The sequence below is a fragment of the Manduca sexta genome, chromosome 18, assembly GCF_014839805.1.
Source record: "Manduca sexta isolate Smith_Timp_Sample1 chromosome 18, JHU_Msex_v1.0, whole genome shotgun sequence".
In the NCBI taxonomy this organism is placed as follows: domain Eukaryota; kingdom Metazoa; phylum Arthropoda; class Insecta; order Lepidoptera; family Sphingidae; genus Manduca; species Manduca sexta.
This window is the reverse complement of record NC_051132.1, coordinates 10302610-10318251: the sequence shown is the minus strand read 5'-3', so window position 1 is coordinate 10318251 and position 15642 is coordinate 10302610. Positions and strand designations below refer to the sequence as shown.

Below are 15642 nucleotides of genomic sequence, written 5' to 3'. Positions count from 1 at the left end.
CGTTGAAATTGTTAAACTATCTTAATCCTTATTCTTTCGATCAACGAAATGGACCTATCATATGCATTTATTGTTATAGGCCGATAATTCGGAGAAAAAGCGAGGGAGACTGGAGAAACAACACTCGTTCATGGATAACGGTACGTTTTTACGGCAAATAATCACGAACTGTCCAAACGCTGTTTGAACTAAGGCTCTGTCTTGTTAACTTAAATTCCTACAATGGACTAATTTAGCGCATGTGCGACCGTTCTGGAGGAACCAGAGTAATCGCTTTAAAACATTTTAGGTGATGTTACGTGTAAATTCTCTTGTTCAGAAAACTTTTTGGGTTGGTACTAATACTTTGTCCACTTTTTTCTTAATTGTTTTTTTTTATTGTGATCAGAATGCGAGTGTCAGCCGACTGAGGAGTGTCGCAGCACGTGTTGCTCCGAATGTCGCCGCCACGACGGATATCAGCACAAAACCACTTCGGATAAGGTGAGTTTATTTGTTAATAATTGATTTACAATAAATTTCATATGAATTCCAATCCCTAACTGTGGATCAGTGATAGGAATAAATCTAACAAAATAAATTATTTATAAGCATGTAAAAAAAACTAATTGGTTAATTTTGCTATTTATCCAAAGGCAGCGATTGAGGTCGTTTCTTAAAAGTGGATGTTATTTTCTACCAAATAAGATTGTAAATAACGTATAAATGAAAATAAAACTCGCTATAATCTCATAACGATTTGTCTTATATCGGAGTCAGCCGTTATACATATATGTAAGAAAAATGTTCAATTAATATTTTATACTACAGGAAACCAACACTAAACCAATGACACCAACAAAGAACCGATACGAGACGGTACAGAACCACAGGGATGACGGCGGCGAGCTGAAGCCCAAGTACGAGGAGGCGCCGCTCGCCGCGCACGCGCCGCACGCGCAGCACGCAGCGCACGCGCCCGAGCAGCTGTACGAGCCCGCGCCGCCCGCGCACGACCCGCGCCGGAACTACGACACTGCTAAAGGTAACCAAACCGCTTATTAACAACATCACTGCGAATTATATAAAAATTGTTATATCAGCCCTGTATTATATACTTGCCCACTGCTGAGCACGGGCCTCCTCTACTACTGAGAGGGATTAGGCCTTAGTCCACCACGCTGGCCTAGTGCGGATTGGTAGATTTGTATTGACTTCACACATCTTCGAAATTCCTGTAGAGAACTTCTCAGATGTGCAGGTTTCCTCACGATGTTTTCCTTCACCGTTAAAGCAAACGATAAATTCACAAAGAATACACACATGATTTTAGAAAAATCAGAGGTGTGTGCCCACGGATTTGAACCTGTGGACATTCGTCTTGGCAGTCCGTTCCACACAAAACTAGGCTATCGCCGCTTTTTTTTTTTTTTGTTAGTGCCCTATGTAAATTGTGATAGTTGAGAACGTGTAAATACGGCCGTTTGCAATAGACGATCTTAATCCCTTTTTTAGATCGCGAAAATGGATAAAAAAAATCAAAGTGTTTTTTGTCATATTTGCTAGTGACTTATTTTAATTGGTTTTGTTCTCGGGATCGTATCGAAGATTAAGATTGGGATCGTTTATTGACAAAGGCCATTAGCACATGCAAATCTTATTTTCCTGACAAACCATGTAAGTTAAAAAACATGTTTGGAATTGAAAGCTTAAACATTTTTTAAAGCCATCATTTATTTATATAATAATATTTCAGTCGTTAAGTATTTTATTAAGTAGAAGATAGATAACTATTACATGATCCGTATTTTCAGAACCGACCAATAACCAGCGGTCGAACAATGACGTCAACAACAGGCAGGCGAAGCCGACCAATCAGGCGAGCCCGGAGGTGCCCGTGTACGCGCAGCAATATCAACAAACTTATGCTATTGAAGAGGTAATTGATTAATATTACACCGTGACTATTTTTTTTTTCCAATAATCGAATGAGATAATAGAACGCTGAAACGTAATGTAGTATAATCGAATATAGTAGAATATTTATTTATTACCGGCAATAGAAGTTAGTTAGTTAGTTTCTTTCTTTCTTTCTTTCTAGTGTACATGTCAATTTTATTCAATCTTAATTTCAGATGTGACTTTACATATTTTTTCGGGGGCAGTGGTACTTCATGGACCTTCATGGCTGCTTTAAATGACAAATTACACCCTTTTGAAGACATTCATCACAAATGCCATAACAAACCTTTTGAAAAACTGAACATTTTTGTTTCAGATATCGACACCCCCGCACCCAAATCCTTATCTGCAGCAGGAGTTGAGCAACATGCCCGGCGTCATGGCGCAAGCCAAGGTCGCGCCGATGCATGTGCCGGACCCTAACATGCGTGAGTATACGGCTACCTAACACGCAAAGGTATACTTTCGTGGGTGAAACTTAAAAAATGCCGAATCCATTGTACAAAATAATTTCTTGTGTTTACGCGAATCTTAGACATTAAAATTATGCTATTTTTCGGATTTTATCGCGGTTTTAATGTTTTAGTTTCTTCCGATGTTTCGAAGCCATCACCGACGTCAAAAGAAAACTAAAACATTGTATAAAAATTAGAAGTCAACCGATTTCATATCGATACTGTAATGTTGAAAACACCTGCTCTCTGAAGTTCTGAGTTATGTGGCAACCCTCCAATACATACCATAGGCATTTTTTTTTGTTTGATTTACTCCTTAAGGTGAAAGTAAAGGCGCTCAGCCATACAGCCTAATACCATAGACATCTCGTAAGTCGTAAGTCCCGGAAAAATAATAACCTAAAACGTTTTATAGGTCCGATGTCGCTGACAAACATGGTGTATCCCACGCCGATTCCACCGGGCTTCCCTTACGTTGGACACAGGATGGTGAGTTAAATTATCATTTTTTTTAATCCAACGTCAAAATCGAAAATTATTCCTGTTTTTTTTTTAATACAGTAAAAGAACATAATCAATGTAATTCTTTGAAACTGAACTATGGAATTATATAAATGAAAGGAAAATCTGTAATTTTGATGTAAATAACAGATGCATCAATTTCATTTATATTTATTGATAATGTGTGTGTGTGTGTTTGTAGGACGCTCCGATCCAGCAAGCGATGTACCAGCAGGCCATACAGCAGGAGGAACAGAAACAACTCGCCGCCTCGCCGCACGCCAACGAGAGCACCTTCAGGATCGGTGAATGATACATACATACATACGTACATACACACACATACATATTATATAACGATATACATAATATACATTAATGTAATAACGAATAGATGGAAGGGCGCTGCTTACATCGAGTTTTCCTCACTTATGATAGGGGACGAGACATTTGGTTAAACAGTATGAACCACAAATTCAATACTGAGCAAATTTACAAATGAAAGTCGTTATTTATTACTTTATTTATACTTCTTACAATCTCACGTACTACTAAGATTACAATGATCAGTGCCATTCATAACTATGAATTAATTGTTGTGACGTTGCTATCATTATCAAATGCGAACGAGTGAAAAATGTTATCAAAAAATATTTTTGTTTTAATTATCAAGAGTACAATTAATTCACTGTTTTCCTACAAATTGTTCTAAGTAACTACGTTTTGATTCCAAAACGAGTATAAAATTACGGTGTATATGTACTGCTCTCCTACAATACGCCGGGGTATGATTATCTTGTCTCGAATAATCGGTAATGTGTGACTTTCCCTCGTACACCCAGACCCGAAATGAATATTTGGTGATACCAAAAATACGTGTCTCAGACTGCAAATATATCGATTGACATGTGTATGTATCTGCAGACCCGAGCTACCCATACGCAGCGGTGGATTACACCGCCGCGTACGGATCGTGTGTCGACACGTCCGCCTTGCAACATCAACATAGAAGGTAATAATGACCCAATTTAAATAGTACTGAGGTGTGATAAAAATAATTTATACACACATAACACTATTCCTATAAAAAAAAATATATCAAAAAACAATATTACAGATCACCGAATTTCAAAATGCAAAAACACTGCGATACTAACCTATTGATGTAATATTTCGTCAGCGTGGTTGTATGTCGTTGTTTTCGTCAACACAACATAAGTTGTGTCGGTATTAATTATTTGGTGCTCTATATTCATTTTGACATTATTGTTGCCAGTTACAGTGTGCCGTATAACCAAGTGGAAGTGCAACCAACGGTGTTACCACCCACGTATCCGGTCGGCAACGTGTTGCTACCACAGCCGCACTTGCAACCATATCCGGTGAGCTATTTATTTATTTATTTACTCTTTATTGTACAAAACATAAAAAAACGATGCAAAGAAGAAAAGAGAGACAAAAGGCACATGTACATTATATTAGCGATACACAACTATTAATATATCGGTTGCAAAAAGATCGTGTAAGCCTGGTTGCTGTAACTGCTTCGTTAATCACAAACCGCTAACGGTTCGCAGATTTTAATATAACTTTCAGTTTTCACTTGTATTAGGTGTAAGACAACATAAACATGATAACGAATGATTTTCACATGTAACATTGCTTACATTGTTTAACATCAGTTATCATGTGCAGTCAGTGGTTTGTTTTGAATGATTTGCGTATGCGCAGATTTAACGTCCAAACCCTGCCTTTTATAGATCGAGAGTTGTAATTTTTTGTTCACGCGCGTACGCCTCAAAGTATGCGACATCGTTCGCCCTCCGTAAAAAATATTTTTCGCCGTGGTACTTACACCTGCGTTTTACCACACACACGAGTTAATTTATCTCATATACCAACTTCCTACTATCTGCGGCGGCCCCTTTAAGTGCCGAAGACATAATATTATAATTTACTAATTTAAATATTAAATGTTATTTTTGTCAACAGTACCAAGATGCAGTGCAGTGGGCGGGTGTGTCAGGAGTGGGTGGCGTGGCCGGAGCCGCGGCGCCCAAGATCATGGTGCCCGATCTGTACCCACTTTTGCAGTACCCGCAGCCGTTCCAGTACAACTTCATGTATCCACAGGTACCACGCCTAGAAATTATACCACCTTTAATAATCGATTTATCATAACTATGGCAAATGAATTTTTTATTAAGTTTAAAATACATATTTATTGCCACGCCACAGACATTTGCTTGCAATATGAATAAGCCGGTCAGCGTTAAAGTAATAGCTTCATGTTGTCCTGTCGTGTTTCATAATATACTAAGAGACATTTTTATCGACCCAGAAAACATAATCTTTGATTCGTGTGGTATTGTTTTAATTGTGTTTGGTTAGATATCTCAACATCGTACAACCCAGTCGATTGTCAGTCTATGTCATTAAAAAATAACCAACAATTATTATTTTTTTAAAAATAATTTTATGATATAAATGCATATAAAATAATAATAAATAAACTATCTATTATTCAATTCCAGATGGTACCCCAGCCGTATCCGATATGTCCGCCAATGTACCCCTCCGTGGAGAAACAACCAGACCTCGGCCGCCGCAACAGCATCACGCGCAAACAGAACTCCATACCGAACTCGTGCCGCAACACGCCGCTACACACGCCACCCGACGAGAGGAAAGTGCCTTACGACCACCGCCGCGACAACGACATATCCAACAAGATACAACAGATCAAAGAGCAGATGGCACAACTTAATACGAAAGACAAAGACAAAGATAGGTAGCGTGTTTAATGAACTATTCATAGCTGTTCGTGTTATTGTTCTAGGAACGGTTCTCTGTACGATTTCTAATTCACTCAATCATTTCTAGCTTTGCGATGAGCTTTAGCCAATGCTATATAATATTTGTTTTAATTTATTCGATTTTCCATTAGTTTTCGTTATACATAAAAAAAACTGTTACTTCAGGAAAAGGGATGACTGGAAGCGTAGGAACAGCGGCAATGGGATATTGGGCAGCTATCCGAGCAATAATTACGGTGGCCGAGTCATGGGGTGAGTTTTAAGACTTATTTTGGACCACGTCTTAACTGTACTTAGGAGCTGTTACTTGGTTGCTTTATATGACTTGCTTCTTCGTAGCATTAATTGCTTCAATTCAACAGAATTTCGATTTATGTAATGTTTTTTTCCGTTAGCCGACCAACGAATGACGAGTCTCAGCTGAGCAACGAGGCTCGTGTCATTGTCAACTCTATAAGGAACATGCAGGCAAAGAATACATGTTAGTATTTTTGGAGATTTAAACCTAGTGCTGGTTTTGTTTTGATATGGACAATGTAATCATTTCCCTGTAGTTCGAATGGTCTGAAGTTAGTCGATCGTCTTTGCTGTCATTTAACTTACCCAATAATGACAAATGGCAATAAGGATTGTTAAAAGAACTAACGATAAACTGGCAAAGTTAAGTTGCATGTAATGTGGACAAGGAAATTCCTGTGTTACATGTAATGTTTGCGCTGCAGATCAGGGCGACGTTCGGCGCGAGTTCCGGCGCGCACGACCGGAGCGCACCGACCGGCCCCCGCGCGCGCACCACGCGCCGCTCATCCGCGCGCCCTGCCCCGCGCTGCTGCGACAGGTAACACGCAACACAACACAACACGCAACACCGAGACACACTCGCGCGCAGCTCGGAGCGCACCGACCGGCTCCCCGCGCGCGCACCACGCGCCGCTCATCCGCGCGCCCTGCCCCGCGCTGCTGCGACAGGTAACACGCAACACAACACAACACGCAACACCGAGACACACTCGCGCGCAGCTCGGAGCGCACCGACCGGCTCCCCCGCGCGCGCACCACGCGCCGCTCATCCGCGCGCCCTGCCCCGCGCTGCTGCGACAGGTAACACGCAACACAACACAACACGCAACACCGAGACACACTCGCGCGCAGCTCGGAGCGCACCGACTGGCTCCCCCGCGCGCGCACCACGCGCCGCTCATCCGCGCGCCCTGCCCCGCGCTGCTGCGACAGGTAACACGCAACACAACACAACACGCAACACCGAGACACACTCGCGCGCAGCTCGGAGCGCACCGACCGGCCCCCGCGCGCGCACCACGCGCCGCTCATCCGCGCGCCCTGCCCCGCGCTGCTGCGACAGGTAACACGCAACACAACACAACACGCAACACCGAGACACACTCGCGCGCAGCTCGGAGCGCACCGACCGGCCCCCGCGCGCGCACCACGCGCCGCTCATCCGCGCGCCCTGCCCCGCGCTGCTGCGACAGGTAACACGCAACACAACACAACACGCAACACCGAGACACACTCGCGCGCAGCTCGGAGCGCACCGACCGGCCCCCGCGCGCGCACCACGCGCCGCTCATCCGCGCGCCCTGCCCCGCGCTGCTGCGACAGGTAACACGCAACACAACACAACACGCAACACCGAGACACACTCGCGCGCAGCCTTTGTTCTATAATGTGTAATAAGGATATCGTAAAACAATTAAGTCAGGTACGGACTAAACGTGTTTCTTTTTACAGATGTCTCCCGGGACATGGTGCAGGCGCTCTCCCGGACCAGTGCATCCAGGTAAAACTCGTTTACCCAATCATCGCATTTTACTAATAATAATACTTTTCTTTACTTCACGGGATAAAAAGGCGCCTAAGCACTCAGGAGTAATTTAACTTCCTATTAGGGAAACAAATATCAAAATCGATTTAGTAGTTCCTGAACAAACAAACTCTTCAGCTGTATATAATAGCATAGTTAAATAATATAATTGTATTTGTTCCAGTGTTGAACCACCCGCGGCGGCCACATCCTGACGCGCGGAACGGCGCGCGTCGCTAAACGTGACAACCTACGTAAATTATTATATTTATTTATAAGTATTTATATTGTTACGTTTTAAACAAACGCGTCACGTCTGCCGGGAGGCTCTATCCAAATTATTCCACATCATACCAACAAATAATAATTACAATATATGTACCTTCATCGTCACCAATAATGGCATAAAATATTCCTCCAAAACAAATCGAAGACCAAATTCACTTCTGGTCAATCATCACAATAATATGACACAACGATTACTTCGTATTGTATGATGTAATCATAGTTGTATCTTCTCATAGTATTCCCTTCTGCCAATGATTCCATTCGTTTTTTTACCATAAAAGTAAATTACTACCCGCGTTATTTATAGTCGTTTTTAAACAATTTTCATTTGTAAGTGTTGTTATCCCCTTCCAAAGTACCGTTACATCCATAGATGCATACATAGTAATTAAAAAATGTTTTACCTGATATATGTACTAAACATAATAAAAATTTTGATAACAAGAACTAGTGCTACTACACACTGTTTGACGGCTCCAAATTCTTTAAAGAAAACCCCTCTTATTCCCCACCTTTTCTCCCTAATTATTATAAGTCACCTCGCAGACGCGACGCGACCAAGCCGAGGGAACTGTCGCCTGCCGCGCTAAGATCTCAACCGCTAACTCACACTAGTCATTTGCATGTATTTTATTCAAAGTTTAGATTTTTAGTTTATGTATTGAGCGTTGATTGTTTGACAGTAGGGTATTTTGGAAATCATATTAGTTATCACTTTATTAATAACCGTGTCAAATGTGGCTGTATTGACTTCTCCCTATTCGTGTTACAACTTTCGATGCCTGTGGCGCCATCTATATTTGAGAAATATGCATCGACTCACGTGCAGCGACCCTAGGGGCCTTATGTCAGTTATTCAGCAACATTTTACAATACGCAATATTTATCATTTAATTGTTTTGTTTTAATCTTTTATTATTTGTTTTACAATGTTTGCAAGATACTGAATTTCCAAAATACCGTACATGAAACTCGGCGCTTTTAAAGTAATATTTTGTTTAGGTTTTGCGTTAGACGCGTCGCGTGCCAGCGCGCGGTTCCCACGACTTCCGATAACTTTGGTCACGAGGAGATGTTAAAAACTTTGGCTCATTTACATCTGTGATTGCTTCTCAACTATTCCATAGAAAATATTCCCATCACAGTGATTTCTTAGTATAAAAATATTCATTATAATATTTTTTTATGAATTATTACACATTATCTATTTATAAAAGCGAAGTTATACGTTTAATATCAAATAATTATTTAATTGATTTTAAAAAGCCTGATCATTTATTCCAATTTTATTAAATATTTTTTATACAAATTAAAATGTTAACCAAGTATTACTGTTTCAAATCACAATTGTAAATATACCACAGTTGACAATAATCTCTAATTGACCGAATGTTAAAGAGTGATACTTACTTATCCATAAGTTTATATATTTAAGTTTTATTTTAATACGAACTTAGTTTACCGATACGAAAGCCGTAATCTCTCACATGACGCAATACTTGCGACGCCTCCGCAACAAAACTATGAGAGACAACACAAATGGAAAATAAAAACAAAAAAAATCATATAAAAATATAATTATATAAAAAATATCGATACGAACTCTAATATTAATCTGTGTTAGACAATTAAGAATTACCTTCACTAGAAGCGCATAGTATTCGCGTTATGTGAGGGACTATGATCAAGTATTTCGACGTGTACATTCCCATATTTCTATTCGAAAATGTACACAGCGGAATCCTATCGACACAAGTATATTTATTTTTTATTTCGAAACAAAACGATACGCAAACGAAATGATTGAGACTTACATGTGGTTTGTCGAGCTGGAAGTAGTCTTGTGAGCGAGCCAGTTCGCAACGCCTGTTGTATACGAGAGATAGTCTCCAACCATATTCAAACGTACAATACTGATGGTGAACCGAGCTTGGTTTTAACAACTTGCCAACTAACTACTATCGATTTACTTAAACCTTTACTCGACTTTGTATGAAGTCTTGATTTCCTTAACCATAAGTGATGCAATCCCAAAAACCTAAAATAATATGAAAAAGTTGAAAATCCGGTGACATACCAATAATCGAATTATGAACCTTTAATAATGAAACATTTTCTCTATTTGTCGAAAACTGATTGACTGCCATTATAAATATATTACTATGGAAAATACATAATCAGTCTAAATAATTTACAAAGGAGCTGTCGATTTATAAACTTTCAACTCGACAAGTCAATTTCCAAGTATATGTGAATTCGAGTTTAACTTCATCTAATGCCTTGGCGTTTTTCTCTACATAGATGTCGTAATTAATTCTATTTTTCGTGATTAGATGTCTACTTTGACGGACGCGGTGGCGGATCTGGGGGATTTAGTGACGTACTCAATATCTTCTCTCGTGTTGCTAGTAAAAGAAATATGATTGCGAACACACGAGGTGTCCTAAAGGCGGTCCACTTTATTCCCTCTGTAATAAAAAACTAAAACTAGTATAAGGTGAGTGGATCTTCTATCTACATTAATAAATCAATCCTTTATATCGTTAACCACCCAAAATCAACTGTTTACCTGATCCCTACTTGACGTCAAGAGCCTTTACAGTGTAAAGTGGTGTATAGACATATCTCGCACCCGAACTTCTCGTATATCTTATTAAAACCTCTGTCTAGTTGCTCTTCATAGCATCAAGTAGTAAATTGGTCAATGTCAGATTTTTGCATCTAAACCTGCGCGTTTCCCCTCCGTAAAGTGTTATAGATATAAATCCACTCAATTTAAAATGATAGCTGTTAAATATCCGATATTCCGTTTTGTCTAATCGTACATATCATTGACTCTTTTAGCTTGCTCCAATTTGATTTTTAAAGGTTAATTTTACTTTCACAATTTTATTAGTATGTAAGCAAAATATTACCGTGTATAATAAATATTGAGAAAAACGCCACCTCTCGGCAAAAAAATAAACTGTCTGTGACTTTTTGATACTGATAGATTTCAATTTAAAACAAAAAATTTCATTATTCCTGAGGTTCATTACACCTTACAGAAAACATACGACGAGCTCTCACTAATTATAATTAAACATAGTCATGAACTTTTGCTTTTTAAAAGCTGACTATTTGGTTACCCCAAAATAGTTAATTTATTATAAATGGCTAAATGTTGTTAATAAAAACTAAATGGTTTATTTCGCGCATTGACACTTTCCAGATAGACTAACCTTCAAGATATAAAACTGAAGTCTATCAGTGACAAACTATGTGTGTCAGATGTGACAATTTTGTGAGTGTAATGGCGATCGGCCCTTAGACCGATATTTATATGTGAAAAGTTTATTGTAACTGTAGAGTATATCACTGTTAATATTAAAGATTTTAGCCTATACAAATTGTGTTTTATTTCATTACACAGATCCTTATAACCTATCAAAATATCAGCGGAACAAAATTTTGTAAAATGTAGGATGAGCCCTATGACAGCCGTCATGCAATCACGTTTATACAATGTCATATTTTTGGACGTTTAACTACAAAACTTATTTATCTTTACAAATAACATTATAAAACATATCTAAATGCTTTTGCAACTCATAAGTATGAATAGTTTTTTTTACATTTATTAATTTTTGTCGCTTTTCACATGATCATGGTATGTACTATTCTTGGAAATGTTATAGAAATTGATACAAATTTATTTGTTTATTTTTGTGTGTTGGAGCATCCCTATATACAACATTACCAAGAAATTAAATGTTTTTCTTTTACTTGTATGCGTATTTCACGACAATGCCAAGTATTAATACGGTAAAAGATTTAGATTGCGCCCCTAGATGGCAGAGTTTCCGTCATACACGTTATGCATCTTACTCTCGTTGCTTAGTTCCATAAACAGCGACATCTATCAAGTAATTGACAAATTACTTGAAATGAGTTGATTTTATAAAGCATCACACCATTAATGGGAGATGGCGCTAGCAGGCATTTATTATTTGAAATTGCCCAACTCATTGCCAGTAACCGCTGAAATATACAAGCGACTCAAATAATATTATGATGTGTGACAAAGGTGAAAATAGTTGGTGGTTAGCTGTGTTCGAGGAAGATCACTAGTCCAGTTACAAGTACCCGGTGTTATTATATACTTCATGTTTTAGAGTTGGAATAAAAATAACATTATCCATAATACCTACTTATTTTATGTTCATGAAGATTCATAAATATAGACACCAGAACTATACAAGTACTTATTTATCAATAACCTTAACTCTAACTTCTCTAAGACCCAAATCTTAAATTATCTATATAAATCAAACTGAATGATCTATTTAAACACTATCTCTATCATCCATCATCGGAAAACGATGTTAACACTTTTAAATGTTTATAAAAGCAGTGAGATTTTAAAGATTGTAACTTGTATTTTGATTTATTACTTTGCTTTATACTTTTCTATATAAATCATTTGCTTGTTAACAAATTTATTTGTAAATCAAATGTGATACTTTTTTGGGGTATTTAAATGTATATAGTTCTATGAAAAATAAAGTTTTAACATATAGATAGGTAGGTACTTACGTGTCATTAACACTAAGTCAATTTTCAAGACCCCGGAAGAATATCAAAAAATTATATAGCCCCTATATTTAATTAAAAGTCTGGATTAGTTTTTGAGACAAATGTATAGATTTATGTTATCGCTTTTCTACATAGATAATAGGTGTTTACCCCGCAAAGAAGCCCATTAGAACGTATCTCTCACTCCTAAATATTCATTAAAATATGGTCCGTCGAGACGTAGGCTCCTTGCAATTATAATTCTATGCGTCAATGTCAAGATAGGTTCCGTAAGTAAATCATCATTATACAAAGGTAACGGAACGTGTATCAACATGTCATTCAGCACACAGCTTGACAACTATATACCTATATATGTCGTCATTATTGATTATTTCACTATCTAGTTGAGTATCTTAATAAATATTTAAGGTACTTATCATATAACTTATTTTTTCAGAGAACCGAACGCTAAAACTTGCGTACATTTAATTTTATTATGATGGATTAGAACTGGAATACCTATTCAATCTACTTATGTAAATAATTTTTGAACCTAATAGGCATGAACAGCACTAAAATGTGTGTCTGTATCAATTTTGGTAAGTATAAACTAAACCAATCCCAAAATCCATTAACTGAGCCCCAGAGTCCGTCCCACACGGAGCGCAGACAACACAAGTTGATTAACGTTTTTCTTCGTCCCTCTCCCGCGTGCCCAACAATGCTATCTCTATCACAGCGGTAGCTTCACTTTGTTTCAGGCGTTTTAGCCAAACTCCCGCTTAGTATAAATAACGAAAATATTTTAGTAAAAAATTATTACAAAAAATCTCAAGTGAGTAAAACCGTCGACTCGACTCACGTCTCGTCAATAATTTGGAGACTATACGTAGTTTTATTTACAGTGTATTTGAAATGAAAAACTAGAAAATTGATTCGGATTAAGCCAGTGAAAACATTTTTTTTATTTAGAAAATTAAAATAAATACGGTTGTTGTTATTTTTCAGAGTAATCCAACCTACACTGAAATGAATTAGAAGTCACCTAGTAGCTTCTTTATAAAATTAACGCAAACCGCAAGACACGGCGCGGCGTGACGCTAGGCCTGTGTCTTGTCTTTAATTTCATTTTTAATTTCCAACGCGCTTCGAGAGCTAGGTACAATGTGACAGTATTCTCGTCTATTATAATAAATTAAAGAATTTTCTATTCTCATTTTATGAGAGAAATTTCGGTTTCAAGAAAGTCCTCGTGTCAATAATAGAAGCGGATTTAAAAAACATTAGTGGATATCCCATTGGATGAAAGCAAAGTTTGTAAAGCCCTATGATTAATAAACGACATACTTATATCACGTGGGCGTAGCCACGGTCAAAGGCGAATCTGTTAAGTATATCTCAAAAATATTTTGATAAAAATAACTCAATGTGATGTAAGGATCGACGTCTCAGAGCTCATAAGGAATATTACCGCGAAATTATGAAGCACCTAGCTCCCAAGCAATATTTCAACATTTAAATAAAACAGAGATAGCTTAATTGCGACAATTAACGAAAATACGCTCTTACAACGCTCACAACTGTGCGTTAATGGTTAATTTTCCAGCGGTGAGGGGATTTGGGAGGGATTCGAACTTAGTATCTTTAAAATTGTAAATTTTCTTTATATATTTTTGGTCGCCAAAAGAGATCTGTAGAAACTATCTATTTTAATTTATCACTGATATCAAAAACTGTTTAACAATCGTTAACTTGTGACAGTTTGATGTTTCCCCTATCATCATTTTAAATATTATGATAACCTAAAAAGTTGTCTATATCGTGGGATCCTCTCACATGTAGTTCCTTAGTTGCCAGTGTACTTACTGGACATTAGGAGAATTAATATCTAATGTCAGAATGTCGAGCGCAATACAATGCCGGTCAGTGATTTTTGTAAATATTAGTTTAATAATCATTTTGTATTTTATCTGAGATAAAGAACCCTTTATTACGTTAAACTATGACAGTGTATTCTCATAAATTCAAATTTTATCCAAATCAGTTTAGCGATATCCGAATTCACTTCTAACATCCATCTGCGCATTTTCACAAAGAATGTAAACTTATTAGAATGATTAAAACTATATAAAGGTAAATTTGTTTGTTTCGCCTGCCGAGTCCTACCCTGCATCCCATCCAATTAGCGATCAGATTAAAGATATGCCCGGGGAGCTATTACTCGGCGAATTAGCCGCCTGGCGGGCGGGGCGGCCCGCGCCTCCCCACAATGGGCCAAGTCACGGGAGGTAGCATTTACACAAATCGTCTTTTTCACTTTTGTAGTGTGAATAATTAAAATACCACAGTATATTCTTGTTCACGGAATACTCTCAGGCTTTAACAAGAATCACTAATAACAAAAACTCTCTTGAGAAAACACTATTTTATTGTGACAATATTCGCAATATGCAGGTACCTATTGTGTAACTAACAAATTATAGATAATTTTAATTCATTTTCTATGAATTTCAATAAACGCTTGTAACAAGGATATGTCACCTAATATCAATTGAAAACACAAATTTTAAGTAAAACGCTCTCCAGTTTATAGAACCCTCTATAATAGTAGAAACATCCTTACTAATTTAATCCTTGCTAGTATAATCTTTTAAGCCATTATTGTTAGAATAAAAAGCAAAACCATAAAACCTCTGCAAAAAATATTAACCACGCGATCTCTCCAAGCTTGGTCGGTGGAAAAACGCTTCCCGTTTCATTCAGAGCTAATTGTTTTAATCGCGCTTTACCTATCGTTATGTACTCGCAGTAACTGCCGGCCGCCATCACACCGCTCGACGCTGTCTCGCCGCATTTATACTCGTCTGATTTTACTTATAAAGATTCCATAGAAGATCGTAGCTATATAAAGGTATGTAGCTATGTAATTAGAGATGTGGAAAAAACTGGCATATGTACATGGATGTGACTAAAGATTAAGAATTGAATTACTTACTTGTATAATCATATTTATTGAAGGTAGGTATAAATAATGGGAATTTATTTTCAACTATAATTTTTTTTGTAGTCTGCAGTATACACATTAGCCGGTATATTTTTTCTGATCAGTATGGTATCATATGAAAGGTCCTGAAAAAGATGAACAAGAGCTTTCGAAAGCAGGCATCTAAATAGGAAGGCATACCTTAGCAACTACTTTAGGATAACCGCATAGATTTGAAAGAATTGTAGGGCTCTCTTGTAATATTGGGTATTCTTG

The 15642-nt window shown here is 37.7% G+C and overlaps 1 protein-coding gene across 5 annotated transcripts in view; it reads left to right on the top strand.

Annotated features, from left to right (window-relative positions):
- Nucleotides 1-11215, top strand: part of LOC115456448 — a 48459-nt gene extending 37244 nt beyond the window's left edge. For all 5 annotated transcript variants that reach the window (XM_037439880.1, XM_037439877.1, XM_037439879.1 and 2 more), the window contains 16 exons: nucleotides 80-140; nucleotides 389-483; nucleotides 811-1024; nucleotides 1794-1918; nucleotides 2258-2369; nucleotides 2812-2885; nucleotides 3100-3202; nucleotides 3822-3909; nucleotides 4174-4279; nucleotides 4890-5030; nucleotides 5432-5688; nucleotides 5879-5965; nucleotides 6109-6194; nucleotides 6436-6551; nucleotides 7466-7514; nucleotides 7723-11215. In XM_037439880.1, the coding sequence (XP_037295777.1) occupies nucleotides 80-140; nucleotides 389-483; nucleotides 811-1024; nucleotides 1794-1918; nucleotides 2258-2369; nucleotides 2812-2885; nucleotides 3100-3202; nucleotides 3822-3909; nucleotides 4174-4279; nucleotides 4890-5030; nucleotides 5432-5688; nucleotides 5879-5965; nucleotides 6109-6194; nucleotides 6436-6551; nucleotides 7466-7514; nucleotides 7723-7778 (1770 nt within the window). In that variant the 3' untranslated portion in view covers nucleotides 7779-11215. The remainder of the gene's footprint in view (nucleotides 1-79; nucleotides 141-388; nucleotides 484-810; nucleotides 1025-1793; nucleotides 1919-2257; nucleotides 2370-2811; nucleotides 2886-3099; nucleotides 3203-3821; nucleotides 3910-4173; nucleotides 4280-4889; nucleotides 5031-5431; nucleotides 5689-5878; nucleotides 5966-6108; nucleotides 6195-6435; nucleotides 6552-7465; nucleotides 7515-7722) is intronic.
- The last annotated feature ends 4427 nt before the right edge of the window (nucleotides 11216-15642 follow it).